This window comes from Pieris rapae, chromosome 10 (assembly GCF_905147795.1).
Source record: "Pieris rapae chromosome 10, ilPieRapa1.1, whole genome shotgun sequence".
Taxonomy (NCBI): domain Eukaryota; kingdom Metazoa; phylum Arthropoda; class Insecta; order Lepidoptera; family Pieridae; genus Pieris; species Pieris rapae.
In genome coordinates this window covers 5,846,327-5,870,748 of record NC_059518.1, presented here as the reverse complement: position 1 = coordinate 5,870,748, position 24,422 = coordinate 5,846,327, and the positions used below count along the sequence as shown (strand labels likewise).

Here is a 24,422-nt window from a genome sequence, read left to right as displayed (position 1 = left end):
ACGGACTGTGCAAGATTTCCAGCCATTTAGGTGATGTTGGTGAAATTTAGTATTCTAGTATTCTTACTTAAAATCTTTATTATTCAACTGTTTCAAAAACTACTTTTTATATTTAAAATTTGAATACTTATAGAATGACCCAAAATGTATTCACCACCTGCCCATTTAAAGGTAATCTTGACTAGATATTGAAGGCTTATAAACATTATATAATAACGCACACACATGACACTGTGTTTGTAAAGACCGTCATATCATAGGAGTAGGTTTTGTACCTGCATACCTAACTTATCTGACAACTAGAAGCAGTTGTTTCCACTATTTGAATTCTCGTGGTGTTTTTAATATTATATAAGTATTGTTTTATACATCAATCTTATATGAATACAATATTCTAATTTCCATAAATCGGAAATGGCTTTTAGTACTTGTTAAACTCCTTATGAAATGGACACGCATCATTAGTTATGGTGTAGCTTAGCCTACTAGATAATAAGTAACTTCTCGTTGTCATTTATATTAAGTTATTAGCAAAAGGGTATATTTCTTATTGCTATAGCTGTTTTGCATTACAATTGCAGCAGGATCGATGGAATTGATTAAAAGACTGCAGATAAGCACCACATTTAGGTAAGTAGCTAATTGAACCAAAGCATATAATATAATGCTTAGATTAGCGTCTCAGTGGCTTAGTAACTAATTCACAGCGCGTTCTGAATTCGATTTTTGGAATCATCGTTCAGATTTCGTTGCTTGAGAAATTCTAAAGAAAAAAGATGTCTTGTAGAAAACAAATCTACAGCGTAAATTATAATCATCATTAATACTCAACTAGAAACTATTGGACACTCATTTAAATAGTGATTCGTAAATTTCAGGTATAATATCCCTCCATCGAAGCTAAGCTTATTTATAAACCAGATGAAATGTGGGCAGAAGAAATGCGCTCTGTACATCAATCGCTCCCATATGTCATGAAATTCTAAACACGTGTGACGTGCGCGCGCGCAGTCTCAGTTGTACCTCCGAGATTAACAGACGTGTTTAAAGTTTAAAGAAATGGCGGGTAAATCTAATGGTGTTGATGCGTCGGATTGGGCTCGAACTCCTCCCACTTCAGGACCCCTGTGGGAGAGGGTTTGTAAGGCAATTTACAATCCAGAAGACAAAAGCTTTTTGGGCCGGACGCCGAAACGCTGGGGTGAGCTTTTTTATATTAAAACCTGTTCAAATGTTTTGATTGACAGTTGCTTGTCTGCTACCCACATTTGGGGACATAATTCATCTATGGCGTTATTCATTCAGGGTGAATGTAAGGAATATATAATAAAAAGTTATGATTTTCGGATTTCAAGGCTACGTTTTTTAATTCAATACATAATTATAATAAGTTATTTCTGATTTAAATTCTCGTTATTACTCAATAATATATTTTAAAATGATAGAAAGCATTACAAAATATATTAAGACTTAGCAGTTTAAGTGTATAAGGGTAAACATATGATTAATACAGTTAAAACATAAATTAATACATATACCTATGTATATATATATTTAAGTATAGGTAAATGTTATTTTTTAGGCCTTATAATTGTAGATGTCTAATATTAATGAATAAACGCATTTATATTTTATACATATCAGCATGCAGTAATGTATACACCTGATAACTGATTAATATTCACATAAAATTAAACATTAAAATCTTACTATGATACACAATAAATGTAATTCATATACATATATAATGTCCTATAAAATATAAATACATTACTGTGCCATACTCAAAGAATCTTATTTTTTGAACTGTTGTATAAAACAAAAATTTAATATTTTTTTTAAATCTCATTTCGTATACATATCATTATATTTTCTTGTAAATATTTAATACAAACAATCTATCTGCAGATTACATTATGTCTCAACACATTATTTAATAGCTATCTGGGTTAAAATTTAAATTATTATCGTAACGCGGTATTAAATGTGACACGTTCAAAAGGTCATTAATTAAAATTACAATTAAATGCAAAGGTAAATGGAACGGGGTTTTATTTATCATGGACCATGTAGTATCTGCTATACTCTATATTCTGTTTATCTTCAAATAACCGATTCCGACGTTTTTGTATGCAACTTTGATGTAAAATAAAATAAATATCAATGGCGCTACAAACCCTTTAGGTCTTGGACTCAGATTCTGAATCTGTTTCATGATCATTTTTAAATCTAATAGGCAAGTAGGTGATCAGCCTCCAGTGCCTGACACACGTCGCCGACTTTTTGGGTCTAAGACATGTCGGTTTCCTGACGATGTTTTTCTTCACGGTTCTAGCAAATGCGCACATAGAAAAAAGTCCATTGGTGCACAGCCGGGGATCGAACCTACGACCTCAGGTTTGTGAGTCGCACGCCACTAGGCCAACACTGCTCTTCAACTGCAACTTCGATGTAGTTCTTTAGATATTCGTATGCTGCTTTCTTTACCATATATGTTCACGCAGAGACAGGCAACATTCTGACACACACAGTATATTATATATTATACTTTTAAGGGTAATACTGTGTCCCGCGGTTGTTAATTTGATTTTGGTCAAATGTTATACATCCTACAGTTTTCTGAAATAAATGTACACTAAAAAAATTTTCAATTCGATCCAGTATTTCTCTAGATTAACAAGCTCATGCCAGAACATTATAAATACATAGTTTATAATATGATAGTTCTTGTTAAACGAAGATAGTCTAGCGAAACATTATTGAATAATAAATAATCTATTTGTAATATAGTGCCTATTTCTTAAGTTAATATACATATGATGTATTTTTGATTTTATATTATAACGTATATACTCATAGAGTATAAATGATAAAATCTATTGGAACTATCTTAGTTACGTTGGCAAGCTCACCCGTAACAACTTTAATGTGATAAATGCATCTACATTTATCACAATATTGCTAAATTCATATCTCTATATATATTATAATATTGTCTTACCTATTGGAATTTATGCGATTTCTTAATTATAACACCTGCTTTAAATGCTTCGTGACAAAACTAATTACAAATGCATAGAATCCGTGAGCTGAACAATTGTTTATCAAAACATCGTCTCATATTAGTTGTAATGTGATACTAATCTGTTCTGTGAAATTCATATCATTCTGTGTATAATCTATAATATTATAGACAATATCTATATATTGTCTATTGTTTTATAAAAGAGCGTTGGGTTATACGATTACCCACTTATTCTTTAACACTAATGAGCGAATACACATTTTGACAGAAAGAGGCTTCAGTAATTTTTAATGTATCTATTACGCTGTGTTTTATTTTTAATTTATTACCAAAAATACCATCTCTCCAATCTACGATAATCAGTTTTTGAAAATTAAAAGTAAATATAAATCACTATGAATGAATATATAAAATTTGAAGATACATGAATTTCTCACGAGTTGGACTAACCTAATGATCGTTGAAAAAAAAAACCTTCTAATGTCATATAACTTGATTTGTTGCCAGTAAATTACATTAATAGTATATATAAAAGATCCAAACTAAGTAACATATTAATAAATAATAAAATCGTGTTTGCTTCACGCCACACTGCACTCTATGTACTTATGAAATGTAGAGAAGTACTCGGAACTAAAAATGTATTCTAGACTATCCGGAGACATTCATTCAGTGACATGAAATGATAATATGCGTTTAGCTGCTACAAAACGCAGGCCAAATATTTTTTTAGCATCGCATTTATATGGATGTTATTTATAGGAACACAGATGTTTTAATTTATGTATTCAAATGGTCTGGTTCTGAACAACAGCTACTTAGATGAATATAATATAGATATCAATGTCAATAGGACACACAGGATTGATCTAAGCGCGACTTTAAAAAAATATTGTATAATTTTAATATACGTACTTAAAGGCCTCACGCTAAGCGCATCCAAGACTAATCAACCAAGTTCCGAAGGTAAATATTATAAATTTTCTCTACACGAACTAGTGTGATAGTTATGCTTGCTTTAAACATCTGTGTTTATTTGTTATATCATTTCTCGCTCACCTTAGAATAATGTTATTTTATTTGTATTTGCTATTCATATCATATAAACACACTTATCGTGCCTTTGCACTTAACGAAACATATTTACACTTACTTATTCATATAAATGATTACGATTGTACATAGAAACAATTATACTATCTAAGCGCGACGTCTTTGAAACATGCCTTATTAGATCTTTGTTTAATAACAACTATGCATACGCTTCTTTAGCACATCTATCTAAGTATACTATCTAATAGCAGATTAAGGCAATGAATTTCGACCAAAAAAGTGTATCAAAGAGAGCCTTTTTTTGAATTCTCGGAAATGTCAAATACCACGCAAACCAAGACACTTTTACTGTACATATTTTTATGAACACCAGAATGTTCTCTGGTCGCACCATCTTATTACGCTCTACCCTGTATATTGTATTTAAAAACGTAAATGTATGCGACGCGACGGTGGTACGGACAAGCCATTCCATGGCAAAAGTCCGTCAAATATCTAGGAGTCACGCTCGACAGCGGCATGTATTTTCGTAAGCATGTAGCCGCCGTTCGCAAGAAGGCCGCTTTTGTCCTCTCTCGCCTCCATTACCTCCTAAATAAAAGGAGTCACATGTCCCTTAGACACAAGGTAACCTTGTACAAGGCCTGCGTCCGACCGTGCATGACTTACGCTAGCGTAGTCTTCGCGCACTGTGCCCCCTCGTACATCCACCGGTTACAGGTGCTACAGTCGCGTTTCATGAGAATCGCGACCGGCGCACCCTTCTACGTGAGAAACGTCGATCTCCACTATGACCTGGAGCTCCCTACCATAGCCCAATGGATGAAGTTGGCGTCCAAACGCCACTTCGACAAGGCTAAACACCATCCCAACCCACTGGTGCGTAAAAGCATCAATTACTACCCCTTCCCGACTAAAAAGGCTCGTAGGAGGCCCCGACACGTACTAACGGATCCGGATGATCCAATCACAGTAGCTAACGATAAATTAAAAGCCGCCCGCGCGGCCAATAATAATAGCAGTAGCAATAGACAGATTAGGGTAAAAAACCGCCTTCACCGGGGAAGGCGAGGACCATTACTTCGCACTTCGCTCACTCCAGTGAGCTTCCGTCCTGCCCTTCAGAACCCAAAACTTCAAAACCCCCCCTTTCCGGCTGAGCTAAGCTCGCCAAACAGCCCGTGCTGAGCTGTAAAGGCCCTTCAGGCCAACAGCGAGATTCCAAAAAAAAAAAAAAAACCGCGACGGTGGAACACAAAAGTGTCACAATTTCACCGTCCATTATAAGGTTAACATTCATTACAATTATATTTTAACAGTTGAAAAAAAAACTACTTTAACAAATTACTAATTTTAAGTTTAAATTTAAAAAAAAAAAAGGAAATTCATACAGGTACCATATGATTGAAGTATACCGACAGCAGCAAGCGACTGTTTACCCCTCCTCTTGAATAATGAAATAATAGATTTAAGTGCAGGCCGATAATGACTTATTTGGTTCTATTATCACGTAAATGCCTTCGTAACGTCGGCTTTTAACTGTCATTACTTTATGAAGTTGATTGAATTGCGTGGAAAAAATATTTTAGAAGGCTGTATGGATAATTTGTTTAGGAAAACCTTATCAGTACTACTAGGACTGCAACGCGCAATGTTGGTACTAAATCGTACCTAAAGCAGATTCATATGAAATCTAATAAATTTGAGCGTTTTTACTTAATATCAACTCTGTCTGTTTTTTTTTGAACGAATTCTCTATAATTGACATTTGTTTAAACTTATGTATACTTATTTTTAATTAATTAAATTATACAAACAAATTTTTATTACGACCTATCACAATAATGAAATTCCACTTTAATTAATCAGTAAATTAATGACTATTCACCCTCATTATCAGTTATAAAGTTTTATTGTATTGTAATGCAATGTGCAAAAATTATTATCTCTAAAAATATGCTTTAAATAATATTTAAATTGGACTCAGATTTCTTCTATTAAATGTAATAAATGCAAATTAGTCTTATACACAAGGGGTAAGATGATGTTATATGGGTCATTTGGATTTCCATGTTAAGTTAAGTCAAATCGACAATTTTGTTTGGCATACATTATATCCCAATTGGTGACGTGTGGTATTGATTACTGAAGTCACTTTGGGTAATTATTACTTCGGATTTTTATTCACAACTGGCACATTCAAGAAGTAGGTTCGTGTAATTTTCTCGCCTGATATTGTATACTGTTCTATTTAGTTATCACATTTTTCGTAAGGGCACAGAATCTAAGTAGCAACGGTCGAAATATGTGACCCTCATTACTGTTGAATAACTATTGACTATCCAATTACCATATGAATAGTCCCCATTGGCCGCTCCTTTGCACGTTCAAGGACATACATTGTGGTCTCCTGAATGACAGGGTAGGGTTATACAAAAGTCTCGAGTCCCAGCGAAAATGATTTTTATAAACATGTGCTATGACAATTTTGCGATCTTTTTATTTTATTTTTAACAGTGTTTATAATAAAATAATAAGCACTTTTTTGGAATGGCAAATTGTTTTGTACTTTGCAAAAAGATATGCAGTAAAGTGTATTTAGGTGTTTCTTTTTGGGGCGAGAATACCATGAGTATTCTAGCGTGTCAAGTCTATAATTTCGAATCAGTAACAAGGACACTGGACAGTAGACCACCCCAGGATATCTGGGCGGTGGGACACGGATGCTTATTAACGCCGAAGATAATTAATCAAAGTTACTCACAGTCCTCGCATAAAAGTCCCTGTTTCTATTCCCGGCGACATATGTCTGCCCTATGCCTAAATTACTATATACAAACTATGACATACATATTACACGTATGTATTAGTATTAGTAGATCATTAAATATATATTTGTCATATAGTTCAGACTTTGGTACAGTGGACAAACAATACCTATAGAGCACTTTAAAATTTTATACAATTAATAAAATATTTTTTTTATCGATATTATTCTTACGAGTTATTGCTTTGCCAGGTCATTGTCACAATAACGATATCTTACTTTTATAATTTATTTAATATCTTTATTTACATTATAGGATGTTTACAAATAAAGAACAGATATTAATTATGTCGGTTGCCGTTACAGGTTTCCAAAAAAAAAACAATTTCTATAAACCTATTTAATTTCAATGTAACTTATAATTTAATTGCAAAGTGTCATCACATGGCGCATGTTCTGTTTCTTACATACTTAGATTATATCTAAATTCTTAGTACTTATACTAAAGTGTCCCACGGTCTTTATTACGCTGAGTTGCACAATTACATTATTAAATATGTATTGTCAAAAACTTGTTGCACGCGACAATAATCTATATCCAAATTAAAATATCTCTCACAGGAATAAACATATTATTACTACAAAGAAATAATGTTATGCAACTTCATATTTTTATGTGACATATATATAAATTAAACGAATATTCTGCTATCAACGTTTGTCATAGTATTTTAAATGTATTAATCAAAACGAATTTTAAAATTGATTCGTGTACAAAATAAACATTATATTTTATACTAAAATCCACCATTACTAGTGTTATCGCATGCTTGTTCCCGAAGATGTTGTAGAAGATTGATTGACTTGACGAGTGCTATGCTGAAGGTCGGGAGGAAGCAAGCAATATTTATTTCGTCGATTATTGGAACCTAAAAATTTCTCAACACCCGGGTGTTGCCATCGTTAATCGAAATGATTGAACGGCTAGAAATTGAAAATATTAATATTTTCATTTTAGCAGCCTTCTGCTTAAAATTGTGGCGTAAAAATAAAGTATGGAGGCATTTATACTATACATTCCTCGCTCTAGCAGCGTAGCGAATTTTCTTCTAACCGTTTCAGATAATACAGTGAAATATCACAAACGATATATTATTTAGTGTATAACGTAATGTTCCGTATGACAGTAGTTGTGACGTAACAAGTCTGAATGTACCGGTAACCGTACTGAAATAGCTCGCGGACGCAATAGTTCACTGTAAATAAATAGCTTCAAGAATTGACCTGATTAAATGAAAATTTTGGGGCTTTTTCGTAGGGAGCGATATCTTCAATAATTATAATGGTTATGATTTGATTGTACATTTAAAATAAATTTGTCTATGCCCTTATTAAGTAGCTTCAATTACTATAATACATTACAATCTATATAAAACTAAATGAAAATAAAGCAAAAATCAAACGTTGTTTTGAATTTCTCTATATACCTACATACCTATAGACCTTTAAGATATTTTTAGAATAGTGGTGTCCAAATATTCGACTGTCAATGTCTAGTTATTATAAGCACCAAAATTAAAGAAATACTCTAAATGGTTACATAAATTAATTTTATAATTTATAACTTCCGTACTTATTAAAAAAACTGTTGTGGGTTCTAACCCCTTAACATGCCTAAAATTGACCTGTGCTTTTATAATATTCCAGTGATAGGACAATAGCTTTTCTTTGGTTTTGTGGGATGTTTTATCATCCCTGACTGCCGTAAAAAATATTTGACTGATATTGAATCAAATTGAATTAGCTGGGTATGTGCTGAAATTCAAACCCCTAAGGTCTCTTAAATAGTGTATGGTGTAGTACTTAAAAGTTTTTGTATACATGTTATAATATAACTTTTCAGGAATCGCGTTGGTCTTTTACCTGATCTTCTACGCAGTGTTGGCAGCCATGTTTGCAGCGTGTATGGGAGTGTTGCTTATGCTCATAGATGAGAAAAGACCTATGTACACACTCGAGAGCTCATTAATAGGTATATTATTAATGCATTATTCACTTGACTACATTATAATAGATTTTATATCTTCGTTACTAAAATAAAGTCAGGGTAAATGTATGTGCTCCGGTAATTATTACTTTGCCATATAAAGAGTGTTCAAGTAATAATATCGCTATTAAAAAAATGGGAGTTAGTGGTAGAAGGGTGAAAACTGATGTGTATAAAAATGTACGTAATACAAAAATGGTGCCAAAATAAAATTTTGGGGAGGGCAACCCTTTTTATTTTGGGGGATGTTAACGACATATTCTGAGGCCGATTAACATACAATTTAATAAAAGTCGGTCAAGCTTATGACACGAGAATTTAATATTTATCGGCGTGACAAATAGTGCATTGTTTTTTTGTACTAGCATTAGAATTAAAAAAATGTCTATTCGCACAATACTCCTACTAACACAGTAAAGCCAAAAATAAATTTGATTGTCATTTCTAGGAGCGAATCCCGGAGTTGCGTCCAGGCCGTCCGTAGATGGTTCATTCCTCTTAGACAATTCTAACACAAGCAGTTATGACAGCTACGTCGATGAGCTGAAAGATTTCTTTAGCGGTTAGTATAATTTTATGTTTAATGTTGCGTAAAATTGTTTAATTACATAGTTTTTTAGAAGATTGCTTTTAAAAGATCAGAACCTTAAAATATCATACAATTGTTATTTTATTTATGTCAAAAATTCTAATTAACAATCATATCAAACCCGCCAAAATGCATCTCTAGGCAAATGGTGTTGCATTAGTCACTATAACTTACCATGTATATTCATCCATCACATAACAGTAATAACGTAAACACGAAAAGAAACGTCAATTTATTTCATTTGTTTTAATAGTCTTTTGTTACTTTTAACAAGTTTAATAAATAAAACTAACATCTACACGACACTGGCGAAGTACCTTCCACCCAGTTGGCACAAATGAAAGCCATAAAAAAAAATTAAAACTAAGTTTACAAATATCACACAGCCATTGTGGGAGGGCTATGCAGAATAATTCAAGATTAACTTACGGAGATTACTATTTTAAATTAAATTATATTTTTAACTTTCAGATTACAGCACCGAAGAGTGGTATTTATCAAAGAAGGGGTGCAAAGAGGACGATAGTTTCGGCTATCCCACATCTCCATGCTTTTTCATTAAGTTAAATAGGGTAAGATTTTTTTTTTTTGGCTTTAATTTGTGCCAACTGGGCACAAGGTACTTCGCCAGTGTCGTGTAGATGGAGAAGGCACGAAGGAGATTGATCGGTAAAATTTTAAAAAACCTAAAAAAAATAGTTGGAATTCGATTGCAGGGTAAGATTTTATTGCAAGATTTTGGCTTTAGATTCATAAAACCTCAGTCGTTTTAACTGATGTCAGCTGTCATCTGTCATCTCAGTAAAAACGTAAAGTTTATTTGTCAGAAGGAGACGAAGACTACCAAGGTCAAGACTCAAGAGTGATATTTAGATTTTAAGAAACTACCTTTGCTTCCCCTCTTACCACACCCCACCGCCTACCGCTCTCGCCCTTGAAACGAGTACATTTAATCACTTTATTTATTTATCATCTACATTTGACAAAGTAACAGTAAGCTGCCTTTTTTAGATTTACGGTTGGAAACCACAATACTATGATGCGAAAAGTTTACCTACAGACATGCCTCATCACCTCTCGGAATACATTTCATCATTACCAGATATTGAGGTACCACAATTTTAAAATTTTAACTGATTATACAATCAATTTTTTTTCTTTTCTTTCTTTATTTTACAAAATAATATATATTACAATATGTTACATTAGAAAACCGCTTTGGTTTTAAAATTATATAATAATTATAAGAGTTATACTAATATAAGATGATAATTTTGATGTTTTTTTTTCAACTCAAATAGGTGTGCAATCTTTTGCAAACCGTCTAGTCTGCCCAACAGTTTTATTGACAAATGAACCAATATCTATGTTTCAGCAACAACAAATCTGGATATCCTGTGTGGATGAAGTGTCAAATGCGACGAGTTACGAATACCCTTGGGGACGCGGGCTTCCGGGTAGATTCTACCCGTACCAAAATGAAGTTGGGTATATAAGCCCCGTGTTAGCGATTAAAGTAACGCCACCTGGTGAGTTAACTCTTTAGAATAGGCTTTATAAAATTGAATTTATTTGAATGCTATTGAATTGAACGCTATTCTACTTTTGTTTAACCACTTTCTTATTCTTTTTATTAGGTCTTTACTTTCAAGTAATTAAATATATATTGCGTGTACTCTTCAGACGAACCTCTAAGTGGTTTTTTAATCAATCATAAAGTTTATTTATGTACCTCTATTGTTTTATCAATAGTTTAATAAAATAAATAGAAATTTAACGACCGTTACCTAGTAATTAAGGCATTTAGTAAAATAAATTGTCGATATTAATTATTAAAATTCAGTGTTATAAATAAAAAAATATGACAAATTTATTTGGGTTAGAAATACGTATAAATTAAACATAAAACTTATTTACACTTTCAGCGAACACCCCAATCACGATTCGATGCAGAACATGGGCTAAAAACATTGTTTACAACAAAAGTTTGAAAGAGCCATCTGGTTACACTCGTATCCAACTTTACTTCGAAGATAACACAAGTCTTAACTCAACGAACACAGATGGCGCTGAAATAAAATAAAATATTTTGAGAAATGTTCATTAACGTAATATTAATTGGCATTAATTTATTATTATCTGTCGAGGTATGATAAATAATCGGTCAACGCACAACCACTAGTTATTTAAATCGAAATTTCAATAGTAATTTATTAGCCATTTTATTAGTTTTCTTTGTTTCATATATTTTGTTAAAAGCACTCCAATGGAGCATGCAACAGACACATTTCTGCGTCTGGTTTTCATTTGATATATCTGTGATTGATCATATATTTTATAGAAAGAAATCGCAAACCTAAATGAGAGATTGTCTCATTCCACGCAAAACCGTAATAATAGTAAGTAGATTATTTTGAGGTGTGAACTTGAAATCGAAACTTATATTTAACTTAGACGTAGAATATATTATATTGAACATTATTACTTAATAAGATACGTATAGTACTTACGTATCTTTGCCAATTTACTATTGTTAATTATGGAATTATAAAAAAAAATTGACGCTGTTAACACCCGTTAACTATAGGCTTAAGATAGATAAATCATTCCCATTTCAAATAATTTAGATTAAGGATATATACCCGCATTTTAGAGTTATTTAAATGTAGGTAATAAATTATATTTAAATTTGAAAATTATCAGGACGTACTTAGTCGTAAATTAACGTTACAATATACAGACATATTGTGTATATTATTTTACTATTTTTCGGTAATTACACAGTTAATCTTCAAATTCGATAAATGTCTGTATGCACGGTATTTTAGGCAAATCACATGATGTCACATCCCGTGGTGATCGCATCTGGCTTTACAAAAGTCGGACAGTCAACAAATAAATGAACCACCGTTTGGTCAGTACTTTCGTCATATCTGTACTAGGGTACTTCTAAAAATGTCCATGTAAGGTGCGTAGCGCCTTGTCTTGATTTGTTTGTATGCCGCGGTTGCATTTGTTTAAAATATTTTTGTGACTGAGGCTGTTTCGACCCCGTTAGCGCTCGTTCCAGGTGTCAAGTTTTGAGTCTTGTCAGCCATCGCAAGTGGGAAAGTGGGTACGCGTCCCGGCCTCCCAATGGCATCCTTCTCAGCGTCCTCCCTCTCTTTTCCCTATGTGCCAAAGTGCGCCTTCACCTATTTTTGAGTACATTTTCATGGCACTCTACTTAGTTCTGGCGAATCTCGGCAACCGCCCGCGATGGCTTCCAGTGAGGAGCAAGGATCGCTGAGCACTACAGAATTCCGCCTCCCTTTGGTCAAATATACCACTGCGAATACTGTACAATACGGAGCCAGCCTCACCCTTTCAATTCTTGTGATGGTCCAGTCTTGCCATTCAGTCCATCCCGTTCACAGTTCCGCAGGTATTTTGCTAATAAAATAAAAAAAATTGTCATAGCAAAGTTATCGTTTTCTGACGGGTCATCCAGTTCTCTTCTGTGTATTTGCGATTATGAAAATAATATTCAAATAAATTTATTATTTTTAAAAGCGACGATATTGATATGCTGCATCGTATAGGTTTAGTTCAGTAACTTTCACTTTTACAATTTGCCTTTAGTAATAAATTTAAAACTAAAAATTCATCAACCAAGTCTTTTGAAGGTGGTTGAGAAGATATTTAACTTAAATCAATTAAAAACGATTGCCTGGTGTAAAATAATTTTCTTAAATTGTAAGAACTTAGTGCTTAATATATGTGTAATGTAGTAATAAACTGTACATTTATCATAGTTTATTCATGTCATCATTATCAATTATACATTAGGTACAATACATTGGTATTTGTTTAAAAACATTGTTTGTGTTTTGTGTATTTAAAATTACCTGTTACAAGTACAAAATTTTATGTGAAATTTCTAATGAATAAATAAATGTCACCTTAACACTATAATTTTTCTTATTAATTTTGTACATCCTTATGTAACTTATAAGTACTGAAAACATATTTTTGATAACTGCAAGAGTTCAAATGTTTCTTGTTCGAGATGACCCTGATGACGAACCTAATTTGTACATATCAATGTTAAATTCGATCTACGTATAGATTAAGTTTCGATCACATTTTCTAGCATAATTGAATTACCCGTACCTCCATTAACTAGTTCAAACAACACTGCCTTTGTCACATAGCTAATAGTATCGGGAACTAATTGGCCTGGGCTGGGAGGGCGGTTCCTGGCAGATTTGGGCGGATCTGTACGGCAAAGATTAAAGAACATAGTTATACATATCAGTCCTAGGTATCGTTTTTAATATTTTCCAAGATGGGCGATAAAGGGTGTTTCAATAGCATAAAAACATTAATTTAAAGAAAACTCTTTTACCGGATTGAAGCTATATATTATTGCAAACTTATATTATTTAAACATAATTTTAATTTTATCCGACGTTTCGCGTACTTTACAGCGTGCGTGGTCACGGTGACAATAATGCATAGCTTCAATCCGGTAAAAAAGTGTTTTCTTTAATATTGTGTAAAAGGTATATAAAAGACAAAAATATTCATATTTCTCTAGATCAGATCCGTTTGTTTAATAAAAATAACCGCCTGTTAAACCACCATTGCTAGTTAAATTGTAAAAGAAACATCAAAACATTCACCAATACGCCATAGAGTCAGTTTATAAACGTATACAGCCTTTACGAGACTGCAACGAAGCGGTAAAAACTAATCCAGATCTATGCTAGCTCTACGCACCTATGCATTCTATGCCGAGTTTCTTCGCCAGTATACCTCGGTGGGCAGAGCAAGATGGGTGTGGACCAAGCAAATGGAGTCGTGAACTATTGCAGACGACCACCACAAAGACCTTTCCTTCAGAGGATACAATATGCGATCTGGGATCCGGAGGAACGAAAATTTCTGGGTCGAACGCCAAAACGATGGGGTGAGTTGGCCGTTATTTTGAATTTTTTAATCCCTTCGAGCTTATATATACAATAGGTAATTTGATTTTTTTGTAAATTAAACGAAAATATATTTTTTTGTATAATTAGCAAGTTTATTGCTGTCATGTTTCAGTGAAATCTTGCGAGCCATTTGTAAATTATTTACGACTGAAAATTGTCCTAAACATTAATTTTATATTTATTTTAAAAACAAACATGATATTAAAATATTCTGTAGATTTCTATAAGCCATCGAAGAAATGTGTTCTTAAATTTCCACATTATAACTATTAATTAATAAATGACGATATTCACAACGGCGTTGTTAGCAACTATACAGTTAAAATAATAAGCGAGTTTACCTGTAAAACTAAAAAGGCATGTATTTTAATTTAAATCAAAAAGCTATCGATTGACATGAGCAAGAATTAAAAGTAAATTGCTGTACATTTATATTTTTATTATATATATTATAAATATATAATTAATTTATAAATGTACAGCAATTTACTTGATAAGCATTAATAAAATAAAATATACATCTATTCAAAGTCGCGCTTTTAGACTATCTTACTTACTAAAACTTGTGCTTCATAGGTTTATTATTCGACGACAGGACATGATAATAGCATTCCTAAAAATCACAAAAATGTAAAGGCTAAAGTTTCTCATGTTCGTAATCTTTAAGGTCAGGACTAAGATACGTAAAGACTTACATGAGGAATGTTTAATTAATATCAAGACAACCTACTAGACGTAATTACTCTGTTATATGTGGTCAATTATAATATAATCAATATCATAATTTAACACTGCAACAATTTTGAAAATAAATACAAAATTAGAACGTCATTCATCAGTCATCTCTCTAATTAAACATAAGTAAAAGTTGTAGGGATTCTTTCGCTATTTTTGAAATCTGCATTCTAATTAGAAATAATGAATATTATGATAAGTATATTTTGTATTTTAACACAACATTAACATCTTCTTATAAAATGTTTAGGCACTTTCACAGAAGAGCATAGGCTAGTGAAATCTAAGCATGAATATACATGTTGCTTCCTTCATCCTTCGATATCAATTCTCCTTTACTTTTTTAATTTAGAAATCGATGTATTTTTATCTTTGTATATGTTTCCTGTAAGTGCTAGTCACATTAGATGTTGTATTTTATTTTTATTATATCGGTGTAGCTTTGGTTTTTATTTAATAAAAAAATACATTTAATCTATTAAACTCAAGTTAAGCAAAAACACTTTAATAGTTAATTTATGGAAAAAGCCTACTACAACGCGGCTACAACTGCGATACGACTTGAATTAAATCAAATATCAATTAATCATGTAGGTAACACAATGTACACTAATTCAAAAAAAGAATTACACATTGAATGCTTCTAATTTTACATTTACTGCCAATTATCAAATCAAGGGCGTAGAGCGGAAGAGAAGTACTGACAATAAACTCTCCGCCACTCTTTTTTATCGCCAAGTTTTTTCCATTACTCACACATTTTTAATATATTGTTAGTTTTAAGATAAAATGATAACACCAGAACACTCAATAAATTGTGTTTAATGCGATTCCATCACGGATCGTAATATTTTTTTATAAACTCGTATCGAGGCTAGATCTAAAGTAATGCATTCATATTTAACGTTCAGTTGAAACATGCTTTCAGCATCTATTTTGGAAGCCATAACTCAGATTACCATGAACACTAGCCGCATTCATTTTATACCTACTTATACAGAATGTCTATATTAAAAAAAACTACATGTATTCATACCAAATTTATATATTTTATGTGCGAGTTTTTGGGAGATATTAAATCAAATAGAGGAAGTTTAAAATCAGTTTCGAAATGGTGTTACAATTCTGTAGATAATAAAAAAATCCTTTATAAAATCATATTTGATAGATTCTTTGTCACAAACGAAATCATATTCGTTCTTAAAAATATATTTTGAAGTCCCAAAAGACTACTAATACAACTTCAAACAATAGATCTATTTTGGACATGCAATCATTTGGTCTTATTGTGACATTGAGCAAGCATACTATACTAGACATACATACATACATACATAGACAACGACTCAAAAAAGCTTTCCGGCAAATTTATTCAGAATCTTGGTATCTATAGCTAAATTCCTTACTAATGGGACGACAACTTAAGAACAATGATATACAGAACGAATATAATTTTGTGGCACTCGTCGAAGACTGTACTTTCTGAAAATTTCTTTGTGGTTGGACTCCTTAAAACTATCAATCATCGTTCATTTTTGTGTTTTCTGAATATTAAAGTATACACACGAACACGATACATGTGAATAAAAATAATGGTCAGAGACGAAAAACATTGCGTTCCCCACGCCAAATTTGTTATATTTGTCCTTTGGCTTTGTAATGTAAGTGTGCGTCAAGAGGTGGGGACAACCTCCCGATGGGAGAGGCTCTATTTGTGTTTTGCGTCAACTGACCATATTACGATATTACAAATCAATATTGTCTTTCAGACACTGAGAAGTACGTACACACGCTGCGAACTATCAATTGTATTTGAATTCCCTTAATAAGCATAACCCTTGCTTCGCATTAAAATGAACTAATCAATATCTTGGTTATTAAGATCTAGAAAAACACATTGTACTATACATAATTTACCTAATTAGTTTCCATCAATCAAATGATGTGGTCATTGGTAAGTATGAAGAATTATGAAATTTAAAAAAAAAGGAAGATTGCATTAAACAAAAGGTTCTGGAAGATTCTAATTTCAGAGGCCAAGACTTTTTGGGTCGCAGGTGTACAGCGGGTGAGAAGAACTTTGTTGGAACAATTACGCTATGCGTCACTTGATATATTCAAATAAAATAAACTTATAAACGCTTTGTATCAGCAGGTAAAATAGAGGCATTTTATTAGAACAAAACACATAGTTTCTCCAAACACCATTGCACCACAAATATCGAAATTAATTTTGAATAATTTTGTTGGAAATACATGGTTATTAAACACGAATTTGATATATGTATATATAATTATTAGTTAATACTTTATTGTATTACTAGTGACCCGCCCCAGCTTCGCACGGGTGCAATGCTGATGAAATGGTTTTTATTATGTATTGTTATTTCCGTCGCTGGAAAGCTCCGATAATATACGCGTTCGATCGCTGCTAAATAAGCTGTAATTGGCTGTATAGATCTATATTAAATGAACAATGTATTTAAGGTATTTAATTGGTTAAGGATTAATGCTGTATTGGTTAAAATCGCTTCGAAAATTAGCCATTATTTGTCGTAAAAAGTAAATGACAAAAAAAGTTATTGTGGGTTATCATAAAAGATAGACATATACCATCACGGACTTTTCTGTAGACTTTTTCAATGTGTACACAAATACTTAGTACATTATTTTGATAAAACTGGTAGGGTTAAGCCTGCGTTTGCAATGTAAGCGGAAAAAATGTAATTATTTACGACATCACATTAGAAACCTAAAAATAACAGTACTTTGCCACTATTTAATGGATGTTATTATACATATAAACCTTCCTCTTGAATCACTCTATCTATTAAAAAAAACCGCATCAAAATCCGTTGCGTAGTTTCAAAGATTTAAGCATACAAAGGGACATAGGGACAGAGAAAGCGACTTTGTTTTATACTATGTAGTGATGATGAAGTCGGTAATGTTTGTATAAATCAAACTAGCTGTTTCGTGAATTAAATTATCATTTTTTTTTTAATTAATGACCGAAGCGCCACAGTTACATATTTATTTGCCTTATTCATATCACCAAAGTGATTATTATTATTTATAGTTTAATCTATACCGGGTATCTAGATCCCGTCTCTGTGAAAATTGTTTAGTATATAATCTAGTGTATATGATCTAGAAATATTTATGCTAACCCATAAAGTATGAATTGGTGTGATTTACGTAAATGTAAACAGTCCCTGACCGAGCTATTTCGACCACGTCCGAATCGCGTCATTTAGGATATTCTCAGAGGAATTTTAGGAATTAGGAGTGTGTAAAGTACTCTCCATCATCATGATTATTTAGACTTTTTACGCTTCATTCGACCTTCTTGGTATCTTACAATGATTTCACCAATTAATAATAACGTTTTACGGGTGATAATGTTTTTTTTAAGTTCTATAGAATCGTTAGTTCCTGAAACTATTTTGTTTTTTTTATAAGAAAAGTAGCATGTCGTTACCTGAAGTTGAGTGTCGCGTTTAAGAATATTGTTTTTTTTTTATGGAACAGGAGTCAAACGGGCAGGAGGCTCATCTGATGTACACAAATTCTTGTTACAAAAAATGTGACTCTTATCTCTGAGGTGTGTGGTCCCGGCAGTGCACCAATGGTCATTCGAAATGCCCTAGACCCAAAAGTCAACAGCGCGTAACACAGAAAGCTCACCTAAGAAAAAATAATAATCGCGCAAACAGATTCAAAAATTTGAGGCTTTGACTTAAAAGGTTGTAGTGCTACTTGTTTTTGTAAGCGATCTCTTTCAATTGAATATCCATACTACAAGTAACAAAATATTGCGGTTTTATTGAAATAAAAGAAATATGTTTGTGGTTATGTAACGCGATATTCTATACTTAGATACCTACCTATTATTGGAGTACCTATAGTCTGGAGTGTCAAAAATCTAGTAAAAACCAAGTGTACCAAGAGACGGTTTTGGATCGGATTGTCAAAGACTAGTACGCTATTTGCGAGACATCACTTCGTGTTCCAGCAGGAATCTGCGCCTACACTCAAAGCCAAGACCACTCAAGCCTGGTTTGAGCGTCAAAACATCGACTTAATTAGAGATGAGGATTGGCTTTCCTTCAGTCCGGACCTTAATTCTTTGGACCATGAAATTTGGCTGGTCTTAGAAAGCTCTGTGATAAACCCCACAAAAATTTGGAGAGTCTGAATCCATTAAAAAAAAAAGACATGAATATGGTGCGTGCTGCGATAGATGACTGGCCGCAGCGCTTAAGGGCCTGTATGTATTAAAAATGAGGGAGGTCATTTTTAATAAGATATTTCATTTCCGTAATGAGTGTACTATAAATTGATGTATCTCTCAATATAAACTGATCAGTACTTTTGTTTTTATCATTATTTTCATTTTAGACAGAACTTTGGGACTACGCAAGTGCCGAAAAATGGTTATCCTGAAAAAGTCAAATTCGTACTCAGCTTTTATGCTGATCATTTAAGAATTTAGAAAAATTAAACCCACTTCAAATATCAATCAACATTTCCTTCGGTATATTATTCATACCCCTAAATGCGTGGAGCAACCCATGCCTAAATCTCAAAAATACAGTTTGAACAGTTTTTGATGAAAATTGGGATTTTAGCTTTCAGCACGTCTGAGTACATATTTATATAATCATATTCACATACACTAACTCCGCCGACACAGCCACAGTGATATCTGCGATATCTGCCATCGGGCGGCCAATCTGCACTGCAAATATCCAATTGCCATATCACATACATATAAATCAATCTGATAACCTTATTTTTTTAAGTCACTAAAACTAACCAATATTTTACAGGAGTCATAGGCCTCATCTACCTCGTAATGTACATCTGCATTATAATATTCTTCTCCATCTGCATGTGTGGTCTTCTCGCATCCGTGGACGAGCATATACCCTACTTCACACTCGCTGACTCCATAATTGGTGAGTCCATATATATTTATATGCGTGTAAATAAGTGTCGTACGGTGGAGGACACTGCGAGATAGTCTACTTGTGTCAAGGATAGAAGATAAATAGAGTACCTACGTGTATTAGGAAAATGATCAAGTAACACATACAAAAATCTGAGGCCTCTAGGACTAGTAATGTTTTGAATTAACAATTTATTGATAATTGGACCTAAATTAATTTATATAATGACATTCCATATTCAAATGAGATAGATATCTAACGACAGTATAAGTATTCGATGTTCTTTTTTAATGCGTATAATACGATTCCCAGTCGGTGACCAAATTGTAATTTAATTTATATTTTTTTAGGAAGGATTCTTAAAAAGGCGGAAACTGTGATGTATTGTTAAACCTATATAATTTTACTCATTTCATTTCCACTCAGTATAGGTACTTAATGTTTTACCGAGCTATTTATTTGTTCTTTAAAAAATACCCGTATGTTAAAATACAATATGTTTTTAACAAACATGAGCTATACTTATCTATTACTTTGTCCATAAATGTCCTTTTTGTTCGGCTGAATATTTTTTAACTTAAAAAATATCTGCTTTAATGATAATTAGTTTGATTATATTATGTAATTACTTTCAGGAAACAACCCCGGTATGGGGCATAGGCCTGTTGTCTTTGAGGAGGGAGCTCTTATCTGGTACAGATTGGACAATGAAACCTCATACAAAAAGTACACGGACAATTTAGATGAATTCTTAGCACGTTAGTATTTAATTTACTCATAAATCTGGATCATATAGGATTAAATCCCTTAATACGCTTTAAATACTGTGTACAATGAGAATTAAGTTAGTTTTTCATTACATCTAAATGAAGAATTATATTTTTTATTAATAAAGGGGTTTCACACGTTTTAATTTTTCTGAATATTTAAAGTAAAATATTTTATTATCATTTTCAGCTTATAAGAATAAATCTCTGCTCATCAACAAAGGAGAGAATCAAGTAGATTGTCAGCTGAAGAATCCTCATGCGGGTGATGTGTGTACCTTCGACACATCCCTACTGGGGCCGTGTTCCAGCGAAAACGACTATGGCTATGCTGACGGCACGCCCTGTCTTATTATAAAACTTAATAAGGTTACTATAAATATCAATCATTTTAAGAGATTCTTATAATTTTGCCACTCCGACTCTATTCTTATTCTAATCAGTTTTTGTCTCTTTAGGACTAATTAAGTACAGTATTGGCTTATGGACTAAGTGTATTTATCGGTCCTCTATATAATCAAGCACTTTCTGAAATTTTATAATTTTCTCTAAAGTAGATTTGACTAACGAATTAATAGCAGCATAATGAACTAAAGTGTCAATAACTTTATTATTTATAGATATACGACTGGCAGCCCCAGTTTTACGACGATCCTGGTGACTTGCCACCCAACATGCCCCCGGACATCGTGAACTATATAAATACCACTATGACACCAGAAGAGGTACCTTAGTCCAATTGGTCCTTCACCTTATATTACCAGTATTAAATAGAAGTTCAAATTCAAATTCAAAATCATTTATTCATATAGATCACACAATGTGTAGTTATGAACAGCAAAAAAGAAATATATATAAATTTTTTCACATTTACTGCCAGTTCTCAAATCAAGGGCGTAGAACGGAAGAGAACCGAAAATAAACTCTCCGCCACTCTTTAGTCGCCAAGTTTTTTTTTTGTTTTACACAATTTTTGTAAGGTGCTGCAACCATTACACCCTGTTCTACATGATATCTTAAGTAATTAATAATATTAAAATAAATTAAAAACAATGATTTGTCCTCTATCAGCAGGAGGCATGGTGAAATAGGAGCATAAACTTATATTCTCCTGGGAACAAAACGAAGTAGTTGTATCATTATTTTGTGTATAAGTATGTGTAAGCAATTGTAGTTTTATCATTTCTTGGACGTGGAAATACCATATTGTAAAAATCTTGATTTAAGTCCACGTTTCGTGTTATTATTAATATACATACGAATATATAGTAATAAAGTTTTACAAGTAACTGTCTTTACGTGGTTCTTAATATTTAATTCCATATTTTAGCGTCGCCAAGTATGGCTGTCGTGCAAGGGCGAGCGACCGGCAGACACAGAATCACTGGGACCTTTGCGGTACTGGCCAAATCCTGGACTACCGGGAATCTATTTCCCCTACAACAACACACCCGGATACCTCAGCCCTCTAGTCGCTGTGCAACTATTGAATCCTATACGTGAGTGTTCAATATATGTTGAATAGGAACAAAAAATAATAAATTTCGTGTTTATTAATAATGTTTAAAATAATTGTATGAACATTGCAAGGATTCAATCTTATTGTCTGTTTTTCGAATTCAATATTATATTTATTTATGTAGCATATGCTAGTGCAAGCTTGACTGCATGTCTAGGTTATGTTAGAATTCCGAATATACATTAAATATATACGCATAGTAAAAATACTGTTAGAGATATATTTTTTTCTGGAAATAATAGCTTAGGATAGTTGGTGTTAAAATTCCCAAAAGCCGAAAACATTCAATTGGGTTTAAGCAAGTTGATCTGTTTAACTTGTTGATTATTTCATCAAAAGATTTTGTATAATTTTCTAGTCAATTAAGATATTTCTTTTTTTTAAACATAAGTAATCTTACAGCTGCTCAAATAAATATTATAAAAAATAAACAATTGGACAATATACAAGGACAATATATAATTATATTACAGTACAGTTTTCTTCAGCTTGTAATGTATATAATAATGTAATACCTTCTTTAATTTCAGGTGGTCAAATAATAAACATCCGGTGTAGAGCTTGGGCGCGCAACATTGTCTTCACTGAGAGTTTAAAGGAGAGAATGGGCTCCACTCATCTCGAGATTATGGTGGACTAGATTTTTTCAATTTTTCCTAGGGTTATTATAAACTTCATAACATTAGTAAATTATACAATGAATGTATTAAATTTACTCGATGAGCCTGTAACCCTGTATAGCCATTTCAACCGTTAAAAAATATATCAATGTTGGGTTTATTTAAAGAGGCTCATTTCAGATGATTAAGGGTTTTAATACTTTTAAACGTTCGTTAGAGTTTATTACGCATAATGATTTATATTCTTAATATTTATACCAGAACTTAAAATGAAATAAATTAATACAATGTTACATATATACTTATGTAACATATGACGTACATATATATACAGCTGCTATAGTAACTTTTTTAGCGTAGGCCGCATCTGTCGCGGCCCTTGAACATACTTGGATATACAAATAGTGAATAATAATAACAATATACGTTAAAGAACTCTTTTTTTTGGTTCTTAGTTGCTATAGAAACCAGTGTGAAGTTTATAATAATTCTTGCTCTATAGTCTATGCCAAGAATACATTGCTTTATTGCTTCTCGCACACTTCTGTGTCAATGTACTGAAATAGTTTATTAGGTGAAACTATATTTGAAAATAATGTATTTTTTCATAATTGTTTGAGTATACATAATATCTCTTAGAGGCGAATGTTATATAAATAAAACAATGTGTGTAGCAAAAGATTACAGTTATTTTTTCTGTTCTGGAATGTTCTGTTCTAGAAAGTTCTGGAATACAACTGTCTTTATCTGCTAACAATACATTGTTTTAGACAGGGCCTTGATTTCACAATAGATTATTGATTAAAACTCGACTCGAAAAAAAATTGTTCCTTACTTGTAAAATAATTTGACATCCTGTCTCCACTCCCTTGTAGGCCTCCAGACCTCTAAATCTCTGGCAGGCTCTGGTTTTTTACAAATCAGTACTTTATTTTTTGTTTTCCTGGGAATCGAATCAAAGATTGCTTATACACACTATGGACGTTAAGCACTAATCCGTACAGTAATAATACAGTGATTGTGAAATACAGTGAATACTTAAATATCTTTTGTTATAAGTTTTTAACCAAGAGGACCTAAGAATAATTTTTTTAATTAAAGCAGTGCCTCGAATGTGCCTTTGGAAAATATGTGTAATGTATGTTGTTTTGTTATATTATATATATTTGTAGTAAAAGCACTGTAGAGAAATTATTAAATTCTATTTGAGTTACATGTTTTTTCATTATCCATACTATACATACACCAACCATAACTATACTATAATAGGACTATAGAAGTTCTGTGGTATGTTAGACTTTTTGCAGATAGAAAACATTCAAAGAGACTATGTACTTCGACTGAACTAAAGTATCAAACAAAATTAAAATCTCTG

The 24,422-nt window shown here is 32.4% G+C and overlaps 2 protein-coding genes across 2 annotated transcripts; both read left to right on the top strand.

Moving 5' to 3' along the window:
* Positions 1 to 990: 990 nt before the first annotated feature.
* On the top strand, positions 991 to 11,831 carry LOC111004470 (sodium/potassium-transporting ATPase subunit beta-1-like). The gene is made up of 7 exons (XM_045629862.1): positions 991 to 1,201; positions 8,749 to 8,877; positions 9,341 to 9,454; positions 9,953 to 10,053; positions 10,493 to 10,591; positions 10,857 to 11,010; positions 11,407 to 11,831. The coding sequence occupies exons 1-7, from the start codon at positions 1,060 to 1,062 to the stop codon at positions 11,562 to 11,564; spliced, it is 897 nt and encodes a 298-aa protein (XP_045485818.1). The 5' UTR covers positions 991 to 1,059; the 3' UTR covers positions 11,565 to 11,831.
* A 2,396-nt stretch (positions 11,832 to 14,227) lies between these two features.
* LOC110991319 (sodium/potassium-transporting ATPase subunit beta-2) lies at positions 14,228 to 24,253 on the top strand. The gene is made up of 7 exons (XM_022256647.2): positions 14,228 to 14,432; positions 20,022 to 20,150; positions 20,777 to 20,899; positions 21,099 to 21,277; positions 21,529 to 21,633; positions 22,239 to 22,407; positions 22,958 to 24,253. The coding sequence occupies exons 1-7, from the start codon at positions 14,297 to 14,299 to the stop codon at positions 23,065 to 23,067; spliced, it is 951 nt and encodes a 316-aa protein (XP_022112339.2). The 5' UTR covers positions 14,228 to 14,296; the 3' UTR covers positions 23,068 to 24,253.
* Positions 24,254 to 24,422: the final 169 nt, after the last annotated feature.